This window comes from Carettochelys insculpta, chromosome 2, assembly GCF_033958435.1.
Source record: "Carettochelys insculpta isolate YL-2023 chromosome 2, ASM3395843v1, whole genome shotgun sequence".
NCBI classification, from domain to species: Eukaryota; Metazoa; Chordata; order Testudines; family Carettochelyidae; genus Carettochelys; species Carettochelys insculpta.
In genome coordinates this window covers 190,207,664-190,229,203 of record NC_134138.1, presented here as the reverse complement: position 1 = coordinate 190,229,203, position 21,540 = coordinate 190,207,664, and the positions used below count along the sequence as shown (strand labels likewise).

At 38.2% G+C, this 21,540-nt stretch overlaps 1 protein-coding gene across 6 annotated transcripts in view; it reads left to right on the top strand.

Moving 5' to 3' along the window:
- The window catches only part of GOLGA4 (golgin A4), a 103,792-nt gene that overhangs the window by 59,575 nt on the left and 22,677 nt on the right, over positions 1-21,540 (top strand). For 4 of the 6 annotated variants that reach the window (XM_074988161.1, XM_074988160.1, XM_074988164.1 and 1 more), the window contains 10 exons: positions 2,076-2,254; positions 4,239-4,370; positions 6,250-6,405; positions 7,349-11,652; positions 12,585-12,706; positions 15,715-15,845; positions 16,515-16,568; positions 18,996-19,109; positions 20,372-20,392; positions 20,587-20,655. In XM_074988161.1, coding sequence (XP_074844262.1) covers positions 2,076-2,254; positions 4,239-4,370; positions 6,250-6,405; positions 7,349-11,652; positions 12,585-12,706; positions 15,715-15,845; positions 16,515-16,568; positions 18,996-19,109; positions 20,372-20,392; positions 20,587-20,655 — 5,282 coding nt within the window. The remainder of the gene's footprint in view (positions 1-2,075; positions 2,255-4,238; positions 4,371-6,249; positions 6,406-7,348; positions 11,653-12,584; positions 12,707-15,714; positions 15,846-16,514; positions 16,569-18,995; positions 19,110-20,371; positions 20,393-20,586; positions 20,656-21,540) is intronic. The other 2 variants (XM_074988165.1, XM_074988162.1) reach the window with 2 other exon arrangements.

The following is a 21,540-nucleotide window of genomic DNA, read 5'->3' as shown; positions in this document are numbered from 1 at the left end:
CTATACAGTACATAGGTTTTCAGGAGAAAGGTGAGGAATATCACTCTGCCCCCCACCCACAATACATCAGTGCAGGCTGTAGCAATACTTGATGTATTTGTACCTGGGAATGTGTAGTAGAGGAAACAGACTGCTGCTAACCCTAGGAGATGCATGTATGGATGGTCTTGTGGGGTCGTGTACTAAAAGAGTTGTTTGTAGTATAGCTCTGTGTACCTCTTTTTAGCAGCACTGATTTCCATCCTGTTTCATATTGCTGTGATAGATATTAAAATATATATTTAAAAAATGCCAGTTCTTTAAACATGTATAGAAGAGCTTCAGTTCTTCGGATTATTAAAGCGTGATTTTTTTTTTTAAAGTCGGAATCTATGTTTTGCTATTGTCAGGAAAAAAAAATCACTTTCTAGTTTCCATTGTGGTGACCTAGGAAAAAGCTTCCTGAAGAAATTAACTCTAAAAGCTCATAATTTCAGTGAACATAATTATTTTAAATAAGTGTCCTGAATGCAGGAATAGGCTGAGAAATATTGCTTATACTTAAAAACTCTTTTTAGATGTAATTCAGAGGTTATAAATTAAGTGCCTTTCACCTTTCAAACTCATGGGCGAGTAAAACAGCTGGAGGGTTTTTAATACCTAAAACATTTATAACCATAAGGGTGTAAGAATTGTAACCACCTAACTACTGTCAACTACTTAACAATATGTATAGTTTGTATCCTCACAGGAGAGAGGTGTTATAATTATCACTCTGAACCACAGTAGATTAAGGGTGGGTAAAGCAAAGAGAATGGGAGACAACTTCCCTGTTCGAAGAAAAAGTAGTTTTAAGAGGGAAGATACACTATAATACTGAAGCTTTTGAAAATAATAATTTGTTTCAAAAACAGTAGCTGTTTAGTAAGCATTTAGCCAGGCTCACAGCTGAACTGTAGGCTTTTTTTGAATCTGTTTGGGATTAGGAATTTCTGAGATTTACAGCTTGGAGCTGAGGTTCACAGAGTGCTGCAAAAAAGGTTCTACTAAGATGTGCAAGAATTAGCTGTATAGCAACCCATTTTAAAACTGAGTTTTTCTTTTTATATTCTGTTCCGGAAGAGAACACCTTTACTCATTGTCTCAATCAGAAATAAGCGTTTGCCAATAAGGGGCAAATCCTAGTCCTGCTGAATTGGTTTAGTTTAATTGTTTTTAAAGGAATTATCTGCATAACAGGTGTGATTATTCAGTATTATTGAAACATTTAAAACAAACGTGACTTTTTGGTGTGTTTAAATTATGTGTGAAGGAAATAACTGCAACATTTCTGAGATTATTTTGCTTTAACGGTTGTCAAATGTTTGTTTTAAACCATTAGTATTCTGTATTTATGTAACAGATTCAGCAGGTGTTTAAGAAAGAATTAACATACAAATTTAAATTAATTGTTGTATTTTAATAGTCTTTTCTGAATGTCCATTGTAGGGGTATTTTAGCACAATCTGAGTTTTTTGAAGTTAAAACATAAGTTAAAATAATGTTTTATTCTGATATTTAATTTGCAAAGTTGAAATATTTCCATCTTAACAGCTGTCTGACAATAAATGTCTGCTAAATAAAAGGCACTAGGATTGTTCTTCCTTATTTTAATAGGACAGAACTCTTTCTATGGTTAAATAAAAGTGGATTTACATTCCAGTCATTCCTGATGTTCTGTTGTTTTACTAGTAGTTTTAGTGGAAGATTACTTTAAAATAAACTTGTGATAAGTTAACTTTTCTTCATGGAGCATTCTTCAGTCTTTTTCAGTTAGTCAGGATATAAAGCTAAAGAAAAAGCTGTGTTTTTATATGTTTATAGCTGGTGCACTTCATTGTGATTCTGGGGGAGCAGAATATGCAGTAACCTAAATGCAGTGCTGTTCTATTCGCCTCCCCTGCCTGATTAATGAGGCCATGCTAGCATACAGGGGATTCTTACAGTCATATTATTCTGTTTGGTGTGTAACTCATAGTAAATGATAGTCTTGCCTATGTGTCAAGGAAAACATTTTATTTCTGGAATATTAAATATCTGTGTTTTCTTTCCTTCAGCATTTGAAGAGCTTGAAAAAGCTCTGAGTACAGCCCAAAAGGCAGAGGAAGCACGGAAAAAGCTGCAAGCAGAGATGGATGAAAAAATCAGAGCAGTAGAAAAAACAAGTGAGGAGGAACGTATTAACCTTCAACAAGAATTAACCAGAGTGAAGCAGGAGGTGGTTGAGATTATGAAGGTAAAAGTTAAGGCTGAGTATGTCTTGTTTTTCTTAAATTAAAACTTAGTTTAACAGAGGTGTGGCTGTAAAAAGTATTAATGTATCTGGGCTTCTTTTCAAACTCCTTACTGTTAGACAGAAAACAATTAAATTCTTAGGAAAAATGTTTTCAGTAGTGAAGTACTGCAGTAGTTCAAACCTAACTAAATTTATCTGTCCATTTTTCCCATAGCATGTGAAAACTTAAATTTAGCATGTTAAAGGAAATGCAAACCAATTACTCAGAATTGATTTCATAGTTGTGTTTAATCAGAGTATTTTTTTTTTTTTTGCAACGCATCAGAAATATACATAGACTTTCCTCTGGAATCCCCACTCTTGCGTCTGACAAAGTGGGTCTTTGCCCACGAAAGCTTGTGCTCCAACGTATCTGTTAGTCTATAAGGTGCTACAGGACTATTTGTTGTTTATAACAGACGCAGTTTTTATACTGGGTTCTTAAAATATCTCAGTGCTATTTCCTACAACAGAAAACTGTGGATTGTCAACTTATCACTTCTCCTTGTCTCTAATTATTATTACTATTATTATTAATAATGTTGATAATGATAATTGTTTTAAAAATTGAGTACTTTTTAGTGATCATGTGTAGTACGGAAGTCTGAAGATTTTAAAAGTGTGCCACTGTGTGTACTTTCATAGAGTATGCTGTAATTCTATTCACTGTACACTCATCCCTCATTAAACAAGTATTTTACTAATGAGTACTTGCTTAAATGAGGGACACTTTTACTTACCTTTGTTCACTCTACGAGTGAACTCCCCCCGGTAATACGAGGCTAATCCCCTCCCCAGCTCCAACCTGCTCTAGTCTGACCCACCTCCAGCTCCGCGACCCTAACCCGCAGTAGCCTGACCCCCACTGGCCCCATGGCAGCCTGCTCCCCTGCCCCTTGGCAGCCGACCCCACCCTCTGCCAGCCCACAGCAGGCCTGATCCCTCCCCGTACCTCTGTCGGCCCCATGGAAGCTTGATCCCTCCGCCACCTCACAGCAGCCTGATTTTCCGCCCCCCAATATGTCTGCCACTCCGCGACAGCCTGATCCTCCTCCCTCCCACTCATGGCCCCAAACTGCCCCGAGCCTTTAAGCCTCTCCAACCCCTCAACCCAATGTTCACTTATCTTTCAAAAGCAGCAAAACTTGCTGCTGCTCCCTCACCCAGCTCTAGGAACCAATCAGAGACTTTTACATGTATTTTAGTGAGAAGTTAGTGTCCCTCTTACAAGTTTTCGCCTATGAGCAATTGAGCTCATAGAGCGAGGGATGAGTGCATTTGGATGTGGATTTGTGTTCCTCCATCTAATTTTTTAAAATAATTTTCAATGTGAACAGCAGTTTCTTGTGTGCTACGTTATTAGCTTGAAGTAGACTGATGCACTGTGGTTCCAATTTAGCATTTAATATGAATGTGGTTTATAGCTGGGAAAGGTTTTATATATTTGTTTACATAAATAATTTACCTACCTGTTTAGGCCTTTAGATCTAGACAAAAAGTAACGCTGGCTGTGATTTCACCAGCTGAACTTTGTCCTAAATGTTAGCTCATGAAACTGACTTGCTGAGCATGTAGAGGAAGCTAGGGACAGAAGTTTATATCCTAAAGCTGTGAGATCCGCCTCCCACGCCCTACCCATTTAAAAAAATACAGCTGTAAATGGATTTTCAACTATTGTTGGGAAAGACAGCAGAGTTTAGTTATTCTGTGACTAGCACTATGCATAAGGTAACAAAGCATGGAGAAGCATTTTGGAAACTTTATTTTAGTATGGACTGTGTTTTGTACTTACACGTTTTGTTTAACGTGCTACCTATAAAGGGAAGCAATCAGACAATTCCCTTTCTTTCTCATAGTTGCATTGTTTCTGTTCTGTATGTGGAACAATGCATGGCATGTTTGTTTGGAAAAAAAAATGAGTAATTTCTTTGACTTTGAATTACAGAAGTCTTCAGAAGAGCGTGTGGCTGAGCTAGAGAAATTGCATAAAAAAGAACTGGCTACCAAAGAGAAGGAGCTAAATGAGAGATTACAGGCTCAAGAAAAGGAGTTCCAGGAGCAGATCAGGGCAGCTCTTGTAAGCATCCCTAAAAAGCACAAGATTACTTCTGGCAGATTTGGGTCTGAATAGAACAGGGGTCAGCAACGTTTCTGAGGCAGAATGCTGAAATTTGACCCTTTGACCACTGTGTATGGTCCAAGTGCTGGTGATGCTTTGCTAATACAACAGCTTTGTTAATTAATAGATTCAGATGCAGAGCTTTCCTGCTTAGGTGGTAGTTGGTAGCATTAGCTGGTCTTTTGTTAATCCACAGGCAGCACGGCTTTGAGCAAGCTCCTAGCTGCACAGGGAGGGAGGGGCAGAGCTGAGGTCCCACCTTGCATGTCGATGAAAACTGGCTTGTGTGCCACTCATGGCTCCCATGCCAGGGGTTGCTCAGCGCTGGAGTAGAAGTTTATCTCATATGGCAAAATCAGCCACTAAACCTCACCATCTTTCAGTAGTCTTTATTGGCCCAGGATAAGGGCATCCTAGACAATACAGGAGTCCAAGACCTTCAATATGGATCCTGCAGCTGCTCTTTGTATTCCTTGTTGCTTGAGATAAGAAATCACTTGCACTGGCAATCAACTGCAGTTGGGTTAGCAATCAGAGAAACAAAGTGGGTGAGGTAATATCTTTTATTGAGCTAGCTTCTGTTGGTGAGAGACACAAGCTTTTGAAGGACACAGGGCCCTTCTTTCAGGTCAGCAGTTGCAAGCAAAAGTTATTACCTCACTCACTATGCCTCTAATAGTCTGGGACCAACATAGATACAGTTACACTGCATTGACACTCAGTTCATATGTTTTGAATGTTTTCTCAGTCATGAAGGTTAGAAGTTTAGTTTTTATTTTAAATTGTAGAATTCTGTGGAAAGTGGTGGATTATAAATATTGTGGCTATACTTACAGAGAAAATCTTTGTATTCGCTGCTTGTGTTGGGGGTTGAACTGGGTGCAGGACTCACCACTGTGGCACTTCATGCTGGGCATTCTGGGAATTAGCTCTCCAACAATGTGCCTTTCTCTAGTCGTGGCTCACCACTTTTTCTTCTGCTGTTTCTCCAACTCTGAATCCACATCGCTCCCCGGACCATGGTGTCCTCTTCTGGGTGCAGGCCTCTGCTGTGCACCTCTCTGTTATCTTCATCCACCCTCCCCTTCAAGGGAACTGACACTCTGCTGTACAGCTCTCACCTCAGTGCCTGTTGCAGTCACCAATCTAGTCCCTTGCCTCAGGGGAAAACTTCCCTCAGGGCAAGTGAGGACACAGGGAGGAGACCCAGGTCTGTCCAAATTCTGGGTGTTGCCATACGGATCCTCTAACTGGCAGCCATTCAGTGCCCCTTCCCCAACTCCACTGCTGCCTTTTTTTGCCTCTTTGTGCCACTTTTCCCTTAGCCCTAGCACCTTATCTGCCCTTCCCTCCCAGGGCTTCAGTTTGGCAGCTGTGAGCCAGAAGCTCCTTCTGTTCTGATACCTTGCCTAGCACTAATCATGGTGATCGTTTGCTGCCAGTCCTTCTCCCCAGACCAGGGTGAAGTTGCTTCTGCTCTGTTAAGCATTCATTTTTATATGACCCCTGGTGGCCAAATCTCCCAAATTGACTCACTCAGTAAGACCTCTTCTAACTGAAAGGCACTGTGCAGGCTCCTTCTGGCCTTCTTTAATACCCAACCCCTTTCCTAGTGTGGGGCAGCTTCCCCATTAAAGGGATTTTGCAAAATAGCTTCAAACAATTTTATGTTCACATTGGTATGAAAAATAAAGTCAACTGTGGATGGAAATTGCACTTACATAATCCTTTAAGACATGATTGCCTTTTCTATTTTTACTGGCTTTGTAAAACCATCTCACAGTGTAAAATGTATTATTTATTGGATGTGATGTATATAATATAATTCTTGACACAGGAAAAAAGTCAAAGTGAGTGTTTACGGACTGTACAAGAAAAGGAGCAACAGGAATCTTTGGCATTAGAAGAACTAGAACTGCAGAAAAAAGCAATACAATCAGAGTGTGAGGCAAAACTTCAGGACATGCAGCAAGAATTACAGACATTTAGAACTGTGAGTAAAATATTCAAAATTTTAACAACATTTTTCTTTATATTTTCAATTTCATGTAGTAGGTAAGGTGCACTTGTGTGAACTGACTGATGAAAGACTGTTACACTTAAAGCATTTTTGCAGCATCAGAAATTAATAATTGTCATGATGTGTTACAGTTTATAATTTTGTGGAGTGGTAAAAGGTAGAACATGGAAATACACATGTTTCATATTCAGGCCGTGGCCATGAATTTATATTCCCATACAAAATTTTTACATACATTGCCTAACACAAAGAGGCCTCAATCTTTTTGGCTTCTTGGTGGCATCATGATATAAATGTTAGTAATAAATAATAGTGAAGTGAGAGTGAAAGAGCGTTTGAAGGATCTGAACCCAAAACACTTGTATCTGCTTGGATCCTATTGGATCTTTTATATACTACTAAACCACCACAGAAATTTTGTGAATTGGCAGTTTCTGCTCAAAATAGGTCTAGGATTACAGTATCAACAGTGCAAAGACCAGGAATAAAATATGTTAGAAGATGTGTGCTAAACCTACAGAGCACCTGTTGATACTCAAGCTATTGGAACCAGAGCCACTGAAGTTCTCCATTTATACAAAATTTTTTGCAATGACTGTGACTTAAATCAGTTCTGATGAATTACTTCATGTACTTGTTGTTGTTTTAAAGCCTTTTAAAGAAGTTATCACATCTCCATTTTTGAATATAAAGGAAAGAGAGGGTCATTTTATTAACATATAACTTAGTGGAAGCAAAATTAATAACAAATGACAACACAGTAAGGGGCTCACATAAAAGAAATTGATTCTCTTTTAACATATTATTGGTTATAATTATTTTAAGTGGTTTACAGTTGGAAAATAATTAAATAGGCATTGCAGGTCTTTGTTAAAACTTGTTCATTCATACCACTTTTTTAATCTTCTTTCAACAGAGAATTCTTGAATTGGAAAGTTCCCTTGCAAATTACTCACAAGATGACAAAAGACAATTGGAAGAATTAACTACTTTGATGGAGTCTGAAAAAAACACGCATACTAAAGAAGTCACTGTAATGGCTGAAAAACACAAGGAGGACCTAGAAAACATGAAGCAGCAGCAGGAGGAATTCTGGACAGAAAAACTTCAAATTTTAAAACAGCAGCAGCAGTCCACAATAGAGAAATTGAGAGAGAAACATGAGCAAGAAATGGATGCAATGTTAAAAGAAAAAGAGGCAGTTTTCCATGCACATGTAGAAGAGATGAATGCAAAAACATTAGAAAAGCTTGATGTGAAACAAACAGAGCTGGAAGCATTATCTTTCGAGTTGTCAGAAGCACTAAAAGTACATCATGATCTAGAACAAAAGCACTTTGCATTGAAAGATGAGGTAAATAAAATTAAGCAGGAGTCCGAGGCAAAACTGGAACAACAGAGAAATCAGTACCAGGAAAAACTTAATGTCATGATTAAAGAGCATGATATGTCTGTCCAAGGAATTGAGAAGGCACATCAAGAAGAAACTAGCCAACTTAAGGAACAGTTGGAGGAAAAAGAAAAACATCTGCAGGAATTAAAATCACAAGAACATAAACTAAAAGAATCACTTGAAATATCAGAAACTGAACTTAAACAATTGTCTGCTAAACTAGAAGACCTCTGCCAGTCACACCAAAATAAGTCCAGTGAACAGACAAGGATTTATGAAGTACGGTTAGAAGAGCTGCAACAGAAGTTGACAAATATGGAAGCCGAAAAATCGCATCTGAAGGAACAGATTGTAAGAAGAGAATCACAACTGACTGAAGTTAGGGCTGAATTAGACTCTTACATATCCCAGGTACGTGACTTGAAGCAGCAGCTGGAAGAGCAGAGCTGTGAACGCGAGCAGAAAATAACATCTCTAATGCAGCAGTATGAATCTCAGCTGAAAGATCTTTGTACAGAGACTGATCGGGCAAAGAGAGATTTGGTAGAGAAGGAAAATCAATTTGAACAACTGAAAAAGCAGCAGAATCAAGAAGTGGAAAAGTTCAAACAGAACTTATTAGCCAAAGAGGAGAGAATTGGTGCTTTGCAAGCTGAATGTGAAGATAGTTTAAAACATCAAGGAATGAAGATGGAAAAAATGAAACAAAAAGCAAAAGAGATGCAGGAAATGTACAAGGAGAAACTCTCAGAACAAGAAGCTAAACTGAAAAAAGAATTTGAACACAAGCAGTTGGAGTTCAGTCAGAAAGAGAAACATTTCAATGCAAAAATGTTAGAAATGGCACATGCCAGCTCAGCTGGAATAAATGATGCTGTTTCAAAACTGGAAATGAATCAGAAGGAGCAACTGGAAAGTCTTTCAGAAGCTCATAGGTATGAACTAGAAGAAGTTGCCCAAACATGGGAAAAGAAACTCAATCAGCGGGTTGAAGAGCTTAGGGAAAAGCATGAAATGGAACTGCATGAAAAAGAGCAGGAGGTTGGAGACCTGAAGCAGAAGCTTGCCACCTATAGTGCCGAGAAAGAGGGGACTAGCATCGAGATGACACGGCTGAAAGAAGAACAAGTGAAGCGAGATGAATCTTTGAGTGAATTACAAGAACAACTAAAACAGTTATTAGCCCAGGTACACGCCTTGTCACAAAGTGAAACTGATCTCAAAGCACAACTTGAGAAGCTAGAAGATGACCTCAGCCACTCTCTGAAAGACAGAGCAATACTACAGGAACAGCTCCAAGAGCGGAAAACAGTGGAAGAACAATACAAGATCAAAGTTAGTGAACTGACAGATGTGCTGAAAATATCTGATGAAAAACTCCAAACTCTGGAATCCTTACACTGTAAAGAACGCGAGGATTATGAGAAGAAACTAGAGGATAAACATTTGGTGAGTCAGCAAAAACAAATTGAATTTGAGAGGTTGTCAAGTGAACTAGCAGCACAGCTAGATATTCTTTGGAAGCAAGCTGACACTTTATTACAAACTAAAGCCAATGAAATAATTGAAAAATGTAATGAAAAAATTAATTTAATAATCTCAAGAATTGCACATTGTCAAAATCAAACTACCAAAATTGGAAAAGCAATATTAAATAAAAACTGTAAAATTCCAGAACTAGAAGCACAACTCAGACAAGTAACAGAAAATCATACTACAGTAAGTAGCTCTTTGCAGGAGTCAACACAGCACTTACAAGATAAGGAAAATACAATTATGCTCATGAAAGCTGACATTGAAAGACTTGTTACTGAAAAGGAGCAGTTGCAACAGGAAGGAGGGCATCAGCAACAGGCTGCATCAGAGAAGGAAATTTGTATCACACAGTTAAGGAAAGAATTATCTGAAAATATTAATGTGGTCACTTCAATGAGAGAGGAGCTGAAGGAAAAAGAATCTGAGATCTGTGCTCTCAACAAGCTTGTGAATGAGCTAAACGTTAAACTTGAAAACAGCATAGGCTTAACAGAAAAAGAAGCAGCCTTATCTTTATTAACTAAGCAACACCAAGAGGCTCAAATGCAATTATTGAATCAGTTGCAGGAACTGTCTTCCAGGGTTGAGTCATTGAGTCAAGAAAAAGCATCCGCTTTGGAACAGGTGGACCACTGGATGAACAAACTATCAGAATGGAAGAAAAAGGCACAGGTAAGGTTTACCCAAAATCACAATACTATTAAAGAATTACAGAGCAAGCTTGAATTAAATAACATCCAAGCTGTTGGAAAGGATGAAGAGATAAATCGATTGAAGGAGGAGCTTGATAAACAAAGCAGGAATTTAGATAGTTTGAAAGATGCAATGGAACAAAAGCAGAGGAGGAAGGAAAAGCAAGAAGGAGAATTAACTGCAGAGTTGAAAATCCAAACAGCGAAAATTTCTGAGCTAGAGGAATGCATTGCTTTGAAAACAGCAGAAAATGTTTCTTTGATGGAAGAACTTAAAAGGCACAATGAGCAAAGAGCCGCTGAGCAAAAAGATCTTGTTCAGCAGCTTCAGCAGGCTGAGGTTGTAGCTGTTGAAAAGGACAACAGATTCAAGGAGGCTGAAGAAAAAGTGCAAAATCTTGAAAAGCAAATGGTTTCAATGAAAGCTGAACTTGATAGAAAGCAGAGGAAATTTGAAGAAATGAAAACTGCAATGATGAAAAGCAAAGAAGAAGAATTGAAGGTGCTGGAAGACAGGATGAATGCAGAAAACACTACTAAATTAACAGACCTGAAAAAAAAGGCAGAACAAAAAATTGCATCTGTTAAGAAGCAGTTGACCTCTCAAATGGAAGAAAAAGAACAGCTTAAGCATGCTATGGAAAATCAATTAGGAGATTTAAAACAAAAGATTCAGGAGAGAGAGGCAAAAATTTTGGATTTAGAAGAAAAAAGCAGATTAATAAGAGACTCGGCAGAATTAGAAAGAGAAATGATGCAAAAAGTAGAAAATGTAAAAGCTTCCATAGAGCAAGAAAAAGCCAGTGTGCTAGAGAACATACGACAAAAGTACGAAGAGAAAATAAGTGTAATGCAGAAAGACTTAACAGAGAAGGATGCATTATTGCAGAAGTATGAGAATGAGCAAAAAGAAAGTAACGACTCTGAGCTAAAAATGAGAAGTCAACAGGAGGAGCTTGTTAAAAAATTGGAATTCACTGAGAAAAAGTTACAGGAAGAACAAACTTTGATTGAAAAGTTCCAGAAAGAAATAGAGGAAAAAAATAAGAAATGTTCTTTGTTTCAGGATCAACACACACAAGATAGCAAAGATTTAGCAAGCATTAGAGAAGAATTAAACGCCAAAGAACAAAAACATTATGATATGGAAAATGTGATTGGAGACTTCCAGAAAAAGCTTCAAGAAAGTGATAAAGTGCATCAGTCTTTGGAGCAGAAAATAAAAGAATTGGAGGATGATATAATAAAGAGGAAAGAAGCATGGAAGGTTGAGATTAAAGAGGTGACTTTGAAATATGAGGAAAAATTGGAAAGTCTCCAGAGTGAGCTGGATGAAAGAAAATGCCAGTTGAAAGTTTTTGAAGAAAATGCAGAAGAAAAGACAAAATCTGATATGGAGCTGCAGAAATTACTTGGTGATATGCAGATTCAGCAAAAGGACTTGCAAGCGAAGCTGGAGGAGGCTGAGAGGGAGAAGCAAAAACTGCGCAAAGAAATAAGCAAGGTGCAGAAGGATTTGCGTACTTTGAGGAAGGAGCATCAGCAGGAGCTAGAAATAACGAAGAAGGAATCTGTAGAAGAAATGGAACAGAAGATAAGGTACCGTCTATACTCCTTGGTCCATAAATGTTCTCTTTTTTAAAAAAAATGATCTTCAGTGACTTAATCCTGAAAATGAACACGCATAGTTTTAAGCTTATTTTATACTGACAAAATAAACACTAATATTTTACTAAGGATTTATTTTCTTAAAAAGCACTTGAAAATAATGTTTCACAGCCTAGTTAAAATTAGCTTTAGTTTGTAAACCAAAGGAAAGAACAGTACTTTTGAAAAGAATGTATATCACTCTTGGTTTGGGCTCAGTGATGGGTTTTCTGGGGGCCCTTCAGTGCTTCTCTGTACACCGCTTTAATATATACACATAGGAGATTGGGGAACAGATACTAAGAAAATACAATGCTTAAGAAGATTTAGGCAGAGTACAATTATGAGCCTAAATTTGAAATAAATAATATTATTATGGATGTTTCATTATCCTTCTGATAGGTTACTCACCTTTAAAGTGCTTCAGGTTAGCTGTGTCTACAGGACAAAGTTTTGTCAACAGAAGAGACCTTCCGTCGACAAAACTAGGGAACGTCCACACTACAAATGTGTTCTGTCTAGAATCTGTCGACAGAACACAACCTTTTTCCCAGCAGGGCTATGTCTTGAAAGTTTGAGGCATAGCATTCATGTCTCGATGTGCCCTGAGCAAAAGTCCCATGATTCATTTTAACTGGTCTCTTCCATCTCGGCAGAAAACTTGGACCTTCCAGGTGCATCCTCTGAGAAAGGAACAGATAGTCTCATTGGACTCCAGGGAGTTAATCCCGGTGTCAACCTTCCCCTCAAACCTGAACCATGTTTAAGTCAGAGTCTTAGAAAAACTGCCAAACTGCCTTTGGACTGGCCTTCAAACACTTCAGATCAGGAATGAATTTCTTGATTTTTTTTTTTTGTATGTGTGTGTGTTTTCTGTTATGCAGAATTGAACAGGAAGATAGTGAACTAAAGCACAACTCCACCTTAAAGCAGTTGATGAGGGAGTTTAATACTCAGCTGGCTCAAAAGGAGAGGGAATTGGAAACAGCAGTACAAGAAACTATCAGTAAGTGAAACGTGGTTGTAATCTCCATGTTTTTGTTGTCTGTTATGAATAAAAGTTGCCAACATTTCAGGTACACTTTTGTGGGGTTAGTTTCATAGAGGAGGAAGAGTACTGTTTGGATGCTGGGAAGTGGGCGGGCCTGCTGGACCCAGGACCCAGCGGAGTTCTTGGGACAACTAATGAGCAAACAAGAGAGGGAGTGCAGGTTACTGGTTTAGAACAAGGGAACCAGAGAATTATACTAAGCAGAGAGTTGTAGCCCTTGTGTATATAGAAAGTTGAAAACCACGTGGTGGGGTGGGGACCTGCTTTTGCAGTGGGGAATTCTATTCTTGCCTAGGGAGCAAATTGTAAAGTTTGCGAGAGGTGCACGGGAAACTTTGTACTTTTGCATCTCTTCTTTTTTATACCCATAGACTGGGTTCCCTCACTCTTGCTGTGGACTCCTGCACCTGCCAGTGTATAAGAAATCTGACTTGTGCGTAGTTAACTAGCTTTTTAGGAATTACTACAGGTAAATTGTGTAGGTAGGTGAGATGATTTGTATTCTGTTAAATGGGATGAAAGTCAAAATACAGTAATTGTATTTGCTTAATGAGTTGGAATTTCAAAACTTGCATATTCAGCATAACAGATTCATAGCAAGCATTAGACAGAGTATCTGGCTGCAGACTTTGATAGCAATTGTTTAAGAAAATGTTTATTTGGTTATGAATTTGAAATACATTCTCTGAATTATACCCTGCAGCTTTCAGCCCTGAGAGTCACACTAACTTCTGCAGCTGGAAATGGTCACCAAAAAAGATTGTATATGCCTCCTGGAAGTATCTGAAGCATAACATGCTTCTTCATTTACACATTACCTGTTCCTTGTATCTAAGACTGGGGCCTGGAGGGACACGGGGAAGCATAGGAGCTGGCTATTATGGCTCTGTGCTTGCTAGGGATGCTCCATACTAAGGGACTATCAAACTGGAAATTTCAGGAGGGTTTCTGCTCCCTCATACTGGCAGAAAAGGGCATCTAAATTAAGGCCAGAACATAGAAATGAAACAGCTACAGTGGCACTTCTGAATGATTTTCTGTCAATGGATAAAGGTTAGACACCTGCTCTTATCCTCCTATACCTCCCTCTAGCGTATAATACTGTATACCATGAGATACTGCTGTCCTACCCAAGAGATGTGGCAAGGGTCCAGGGTAATATGCTAAAATGGTTGGGTGTTTCCCTAAAAGGACACAACCCATGAGTAGCAGTAGGAAACTCCACTTCCATCATTACAATGTTTACTTGTGGAGTCTTGCAAGGATCATTCTCTCTCTAGTCCTCTTCAACTGCAAATTGAACTGGTTACGAAAGTGGATTCAAATGCAAGCACTGGGTAGCACATCATACTGTTCTACCTATCCTTCACCACATATGGCCATACTACTACCACTGAGATGACCCAGTGTTTTGACAAGATAGCTCATGAATGTAGAACTGCCTAAAGCTGAACCTAAGCAAGACTTTGAGGCTGGTGGGCAGAGGAAAGTATTTTGAAGTGTGTGCATATAAGGAGCAGTTGTTTTTGGTTGAAGGTACGCACTCACAATTGCTCAACTGAGTCTTCAGTTTAGGAGTGCTTCTGGATTCTGTGCTGATGATAAGGTCTTGTATGTAAACATTCAGGAAGAAGACTTTTGACCGTCTGTGGTTGGCTAAGAAAATCTTGTTCTATCCTGATCAATAAAGACCCGGCCTCAATTATTCTTGCCTTCCTCACCTCTTGTCTGGATTGCAAGATTTGTATATACCTGGTCTTGAAGACTGCAGTGCTTACGAAACTCCAACTAGTACAATATACTGTTGGGCAGCTCAGTAATACAGGCTACTCCAAGCACAACAAACCTATCCTCTGCTATCTACATAGACTTCCCACAGAATACCAAGACAAGTTCAAGGTCTCAGTCCTTATCTTTCAAGGCTTTCCATGGCCATGTTCCAGGCTGTCTTTTAAATCACTTAAAACCCTGAGATGATGTGCACATCAACAACTTTATTCCCTGGAATAGTGAAACTGTTTAAAAAAGGTAAAATTTATCCATACATGTCACAGAACTTTCTCAGGACCAGACGTAGACTGAAATGAACTGCCTAAGGACCATCACACATTTCACAGCTTTTTGATTCAAATGTAAAGAATGCTTCTTTGATTTTGCCTTCTTTAACCTAAATACATGTATATTTAAAAAAACAAAACACTCAAAACATAGACACTCTGGGGAGAGTTTGAGATAACAGATAAGCAGCAGATATTAGTCATGTTGCTAATTGCACAACTAGAAAGCTATCAGTTACTATACTTTTGTGCATAGTATAAAAATCTAAGTAGTATAGTGGAATTGAATCTGCTGCTAAGTGTTGTGACTTTCCAGCTTCTTGATATTGGTTTGGCTCTCAGCAGGCTGAAAAAGAGACACCGCTATTTTTAGCCCATGCATATCATTAATTGTTTGACTTTCTTGGCTTTTGCCTCTTGAAATATTTTTTTTTCTCATACACCTTTACAGATGTGCCTTCAAATCTTACCTTTTTAATCTTGTTCATAAGGCAGGGTTGATTTTTATGTATTTTATCCTGTTCATAAGGGCTGTATCTACACTACCTCCCTGTTTTGAAGGGAGGATGGTAAGTAGGGTGTTGGGAGTTTGTGACTGAGCAACTTTTTCTGAGCAACAAAACTTTGAGGAGTAATGGGACTTCGAAGTACTGGCAGGATAGCCGTGGCTACACGCGAGCCAGCATTCGAAGTCTAAAACTTCAGAGTTGCCATCGGGGTTGGAATTTGCCTAAGGAAGTGCTCATATGCACCGCAGCACTTCATTAATAAACTCCCAACATCCTACTTACCATCCTCCCTTTGAAGTAGGGAGGTAGAGCAGACAAGCCCAAGATGGTGTTGGTTTTTATCTATTTGTTTTACTCAATTGTAATACTGCTCGATCTTTTTTTGAAAAATAAACAGGTAAAGCCCAGGATGTGGAAGCTGAACTGATAGAAAGCCACCATGCAGAGACAACACAGCTGCGTAGAAAAATTGCTGACAAAGATGATGATCTAAAAAGAACTGTAAAAAAGTATGAAGAAATCCTTGAGGTATCTTTCTCGAGAGTGATGATTCTGTACATTTCAGTATAATTCTGTTTTTTAAACTTATGTTGTTGTACTTTCAGACAAAAATGTTAATCTTTAATGGGAATCCGTTTTAAAAAGCATTATTATAAGAAAGCTGCTAGGGGTTTTATATTTCAGACTTAATTTTTTTATTTAGGTCTAAATATTCCCCTGCAGTGTTTTGCTTCTAAAATATTTCTGCATTTTGGTAGTCTTTGTGAACCTCAAAATGAAGTTGCTCAGACACAAAAATAAGGCTCATTTGCTTAGTGCCCAATTAAATCTTGACAACTTTGGGGTCCAACCCACCATTTAAGAATTGTGGGACGAGATACCTCTTGAGGTCTCCTCCACTCCTGGCCTGCTGTTATTTTATTGGTCTGACATTTAGTATAGTGCCCAGATTGAAAAAAGTGTATAAAATCTTTAGGAAATGTATTTGCACCAATACACCCAACTATGCTGTGTTTACTGCTTTGGAAGTGGAAGGATTATGGTTATGTCCTTTCTGGATTTAATGGGGCTTTTGTTTGGTGTCTCAATAAGTTATCCTTGAAAAGGAGGAGTCTGTGTGTGTGCTGGGGCTGAAGAGTAGTGGGAGTCATAAACTAGAGTACATTTTTATACATCGAATTGTAAAACATTTCACAGGTTACACCACAAGATTTGGTGACTCAGATTTACACAGAGGACAGACTATATCATGTGAGTGATGCCACCTAAAGAAGATTGATTTTCCTTTTGCTTGATTTGGGTTCTGTGTCTTCCACATGGGAATGTTGTTCTTTTACGACTTCTGAAAGCATGCTCCTCATACCTCACCCTTCCAGATTTTTGGATGGAACTTTGGGTACAGCGCTGTAGATTTTTAAAAATCTCACATTGGTACCCTCTTTTGCATTTTGTCAAGTCTGCATATGATCATTTAGTATATCTGACATGCAAGTACTTTGCAATGCTAGCTATAAAAGTGCCATGTGAATACCTGTCTCACTTGCAGGTGGCATTTTAAATAACACTTTGTAGAGTACGCCGGGGTTGATCCTAGGCTCGGTTTTGTTCAGTATCTTCATTAATAACCTGGATGAGGGGATGGAGTGCATCCTCATCAGGTTCAGAGATGACACTAAGAAGCGAGGTACCTAGATGTGCTAGAGGATCGGATAGGGTCCAGAGTGACCTAGACAAATTGGAGATTAGGGCCAAAAGAAATCTGATAAAGTTCAACAAGGGCATGTTCAGAGTCCTGCACTTAAGAGAATCCCAAGCACTGCTACAGGATGGGGAACAACTGGGCAAGCCACAGTTCTGTAGAAAAGGACCTGGGCATTACAACAGATGAGAAGCTGGATAAGAGTCAACAGTTTGTCTTTGTTGCCAAGAAGGCTAACTGCATTTGGGCTGCATTAGTAAGAGCATTGCCAGCAGATCGAGGGAGGTGATTATTTCCTTCTATTTGGTACTGGTGAGGCTACATCTGGAGTATTACATCCAGTTTTGGGCTCCCTACTACAAAAAGGATGTGGGCGAATTGGAGAGAGTCCAGCAGAGGTCAGCACGGATATTAGGGGGCTTCTATTATGCACTACGCAGCTTTTAGTGACATGACAGGACAGTGTAAATGTTGTTTGTTTGCGCTTTTGCCGACACAATACTTCCATCCTTTATGAGTGGTGTTCACATCAATAGGAGAGCTCCCCTGCTAATAGAGGTGTATACCCTGCCACTTGCCATGGCAAAACATTGGTCTTTCAGCGGGCGGGGAAAGGGGAGGGATTTAAGCATCTGTGAACAACAGAAGCTCTTGTCATTCAATTAGCAACATAGACAAAGCTTAAGAAGCAAGCAGCGTTAGCTCCTGTAAATGTAAACAAACTTTTTTTTAGTTATTGGGTGGATAAGACTTAGGCTCAAAAGCAGCAATGGGCAACCAAAAATAGGGAATGGGCCACGTGAGCAGCTCGCCTTCACCTCAGGGGGCTGCAGCAGCATGCGACCCATTGGGGTTCTACCTACAGCTCCATGGACTCCTTGTCTGCCCTCCTCCCCCATACACCTCGACACCGGAGCCCTGCACTTCCTACTCCTGCCCTTTCTTTCCAGCGCTTGTGGGGTACCACAATCACTTGATTCACACTCTGTCCCTGCTCCTCCCCCGCCTCCCTGAGTTGGAATGTTGCAAGTCAGCTGTCTGCAGTGAATCATCAGGTGAAGCCTCAGGGGGCTGCAGATTACCCACCATTGCTTTGAAAGTTTTCCTCCTCCCTGCCTAAAGAGCAGTTATACAACAACAACAAAATTTACATTTGTAAGTTGCACTTTCCCAATAAAGAGATTGCACATGTGTTCTTGTATGAGGTGAATTGAGAAGTACTCTTTTTATTATCATTTTGATAGTGCAAATATTAGTACAGTAAACTCTTTACTATCTGGCATCTTATTATCCAGAACTCTCAAATAATCAGCATTTTAACCATAGGTAAATTTTAGTTATGTTTTCCTGAAGTACAGTATAGTGAAAGTAAATACAAATAAATACAGTATAAGTTTATAGTGTACAATACTATTTTTGTTGTTAAAGGATTCCAAATACATTTAGTTTGTTTCTTAATATGTAATCTTGATTTTTCTTTAGTGTTATGCATTGCTAAGTATACCTCTCTGTTATCCAGAATATTTGACTGTCTGGCATCCTTCCGGTCCCACAGCTGCTGGATATGAAAGAGTTTACTGTAATCAAATAATGTAAAGACTGTGCACGTCATATTCTATGTGGTAGTTAAAATCAATATATTTCAAAATGTAAATAATCATCCAGAATAATTAATACATGTCAGTTGATATTCTGTTGTTTAACAGTGCAGTGAATCCCAATCTGTATTTTAATCATAATTAATTTTTTAAGTTAATCACAAGTTAACTGCAATTAATCGATAGCCCTAATTGTAATATAAATTGAGTAGTCCTAGACTTTGAGTTAAGAGCCTTAGTATTTCCAGTTGAATATTTTCTTCCCTGCGAGAATCTGAGCTATATGTTAAGTGCCATTTGTATAATCCAGTCAGAATTCCATCCTTAGAGGTCATTAACAATGAAGTGTGTAGATTAATGCATTTATTTTTCATTCTGAAGGCTCGTGAAGAAGAAATGACAGCAAAAGTAAATGAGCTGCAAACACAGCTGGAAGAATTGCAGAAGGAATACAAACAAAAGCTGGCAGAGGAGGAAAACAGGCACAAGGAAGAAGTGAGCTGACATTAATATTTATACTTGTAACTTTAGGCATTAGTTTCACAGTTTTCATGAGACCCTGTAGTTGCTGTTAATTGACCTGAGTTTGAATTTTGTATCCAGTCTTAGCTTTCTTGTGCAGTTCTGAGTTCTTTGACAAGTGTTTGCTCAAATTATGCAGTATTTAATATGTTCTTGTTTTGATAGTTTTCCTTTTGGTTGCTTTTTTCCTTCTGCTTCTTGGTTTTTAAACATTGACTTTACACTGGAAGCACTTGTAACTTGTTCAAGAGGATGCAAAATAGCCCATTTTGATTACCTAAATTTTGAATTGGAATTCAAAAATAGATGAAAAGGTTTCTCTACCTCAAATAGGTCAAGTCAGAGCTGGTACTAAATAATTGTTTATTCACGTAAAGATGGATGTACAGATTAATGGGACCAAAATGTAGTTGAGTTACTGTTTATATAACGGTTAAAAGCAGTATTACACTTAATGGGACACATTTCAAATTACTGGTGGGGGAAGAGGATAAATTTTCTTCTATTCATTTTACAAAAAATGTTCATTTTTTTTTTTACTTTGAACCAATGGGAGACATTAGAAGTATGTTATACGTCAGCCAGAGCAACATGAATTATATCAGTGATGTTAGTAAAATGTCTTTATGTGATGTTGACTGAAAGACAATGTGCAATTTAACTTTTTCTTTTCCTTTTAATTAATTTACAAAGATAGTATAATGGGCATATTAAATGTTACGTAACATTAAGGATGTGTCTTGAATATAGAAAAAAGTGGAAGGCCTTGAACTACAGTATTGAAAACCAGCCCTATTGCATCTACTTACAGTAATATGAAAGATATGCAGATTTTATTAATGCACGCTAGAAAGCCCTAAAATATTGAGACACAACAGAAACATTTCTTTCTAGGTCTCACAGATTTGACCATTTAATCCAATTATTTAAATGCCACATGAATATTCTGTAAATAAGCGTCATTTAATCCTGTACAGCATATGTTATGCTGATTTAGAGATCATGCAGATTACATGAATTGCTTGTACCAACAATGGTGTTTTTCACTTAGATTTATACATTCAACTTTCCGCAGAAGTGCAATCTATTTCTACTGTTTCATAACATCTTTGTATTTTTGTCTCCATGTTGGCATGAATTCTTTTTGAAATATATTTTATATTTTATTTTTATATTCTATACCTAAGGATGCAAATGAAAAGCATTGTGTTTTAATTGTGTCTTTCTTGTTCTAGGCAACAATATCAGAGCTTCAGGTAAGACTTGAATTTAATTAATTTTGTGCTATTTAGATGTTTATATTATGCTCCTAAGTGTCTTGTGATTAGAAGTGCTGTATTTAGGATTCCATATATTAACTGATGAAAGGAAAAAAAGTTTAACAAGATAAAATGTATAATGTATGTACAGAACTTGATTGATGCATCCCATATGTGATTTTTCTTTTCAGATACAGTTAGCTCAGAAGACGACTCTTGTGAATGATTCCAAGTTGAAAGAGCAGGAGTTCATAGAGCAGGTAGGGGTGGTCTTTAACTAATTAAAAACAGTGTCCCTAAAGTCATAGGATTTAAACCTACAAGGGATGGTTAGATTATCAGTCTGACCTCCTCTGTATGACAGGTATGACCAGCATCACACACACCCACTAAACTCAACACCCTAAATTAGATTAAAGTATAATAATCAACAGAAGGCTAAACTATTATGTAACACAGGCCAACAGTAGTAGGAACTACAGTGTAACACAGCAAAGTTAGTGCTGGTCTGACTTGGGGAAAATTCCTTCCTGACACCACATATGGTGATCTTGATCATTATTGTTTACAGTGTCATCTGAAAAAGAGAATAGGCATTCACATGGCACCGCTGTAGTCAGTGTTGCAGCATATTTATGTGCTAGATGCTCTAAAGATTTGTGTGTGATTCATGTTTCAACCACCATTCCAGAGGACTTGTGTCTAAGATGATAATAGGTTCTTCCTGATAACAATTTAAAGCAGGTTCAGACTGACATATATTCATTTCTATCATCTGTGTCAGGTGCCATCAACAGAAGCTTAATATTCTTTGATGCTTCAGGTTCTCTCGTTTCCATACAAGAGTGTTGCTCCTTTAAGACTTCGAAATGCATGCTTTCCCCACTACCCCATTATTCTCAAATGTTGAGATTCTTCAAATTCTTAAACCTTGGGTTGAGTTCTGTGGCTGTCCTTAGAAATCTCACTTTGGTAACATCTCTGCATTTTGTCAGATCTGCAGTGGAAATGTTCTTAAAACAAACAACATGTGTTGGGTCATCTGAGACTGCTTTAACATGAAATATATAGAACAATATGTGCAAAACAAAGAAAAAGGAGCTCAGACCCAAATATAAGTAATACTTTTTTAACCATGCCTCACC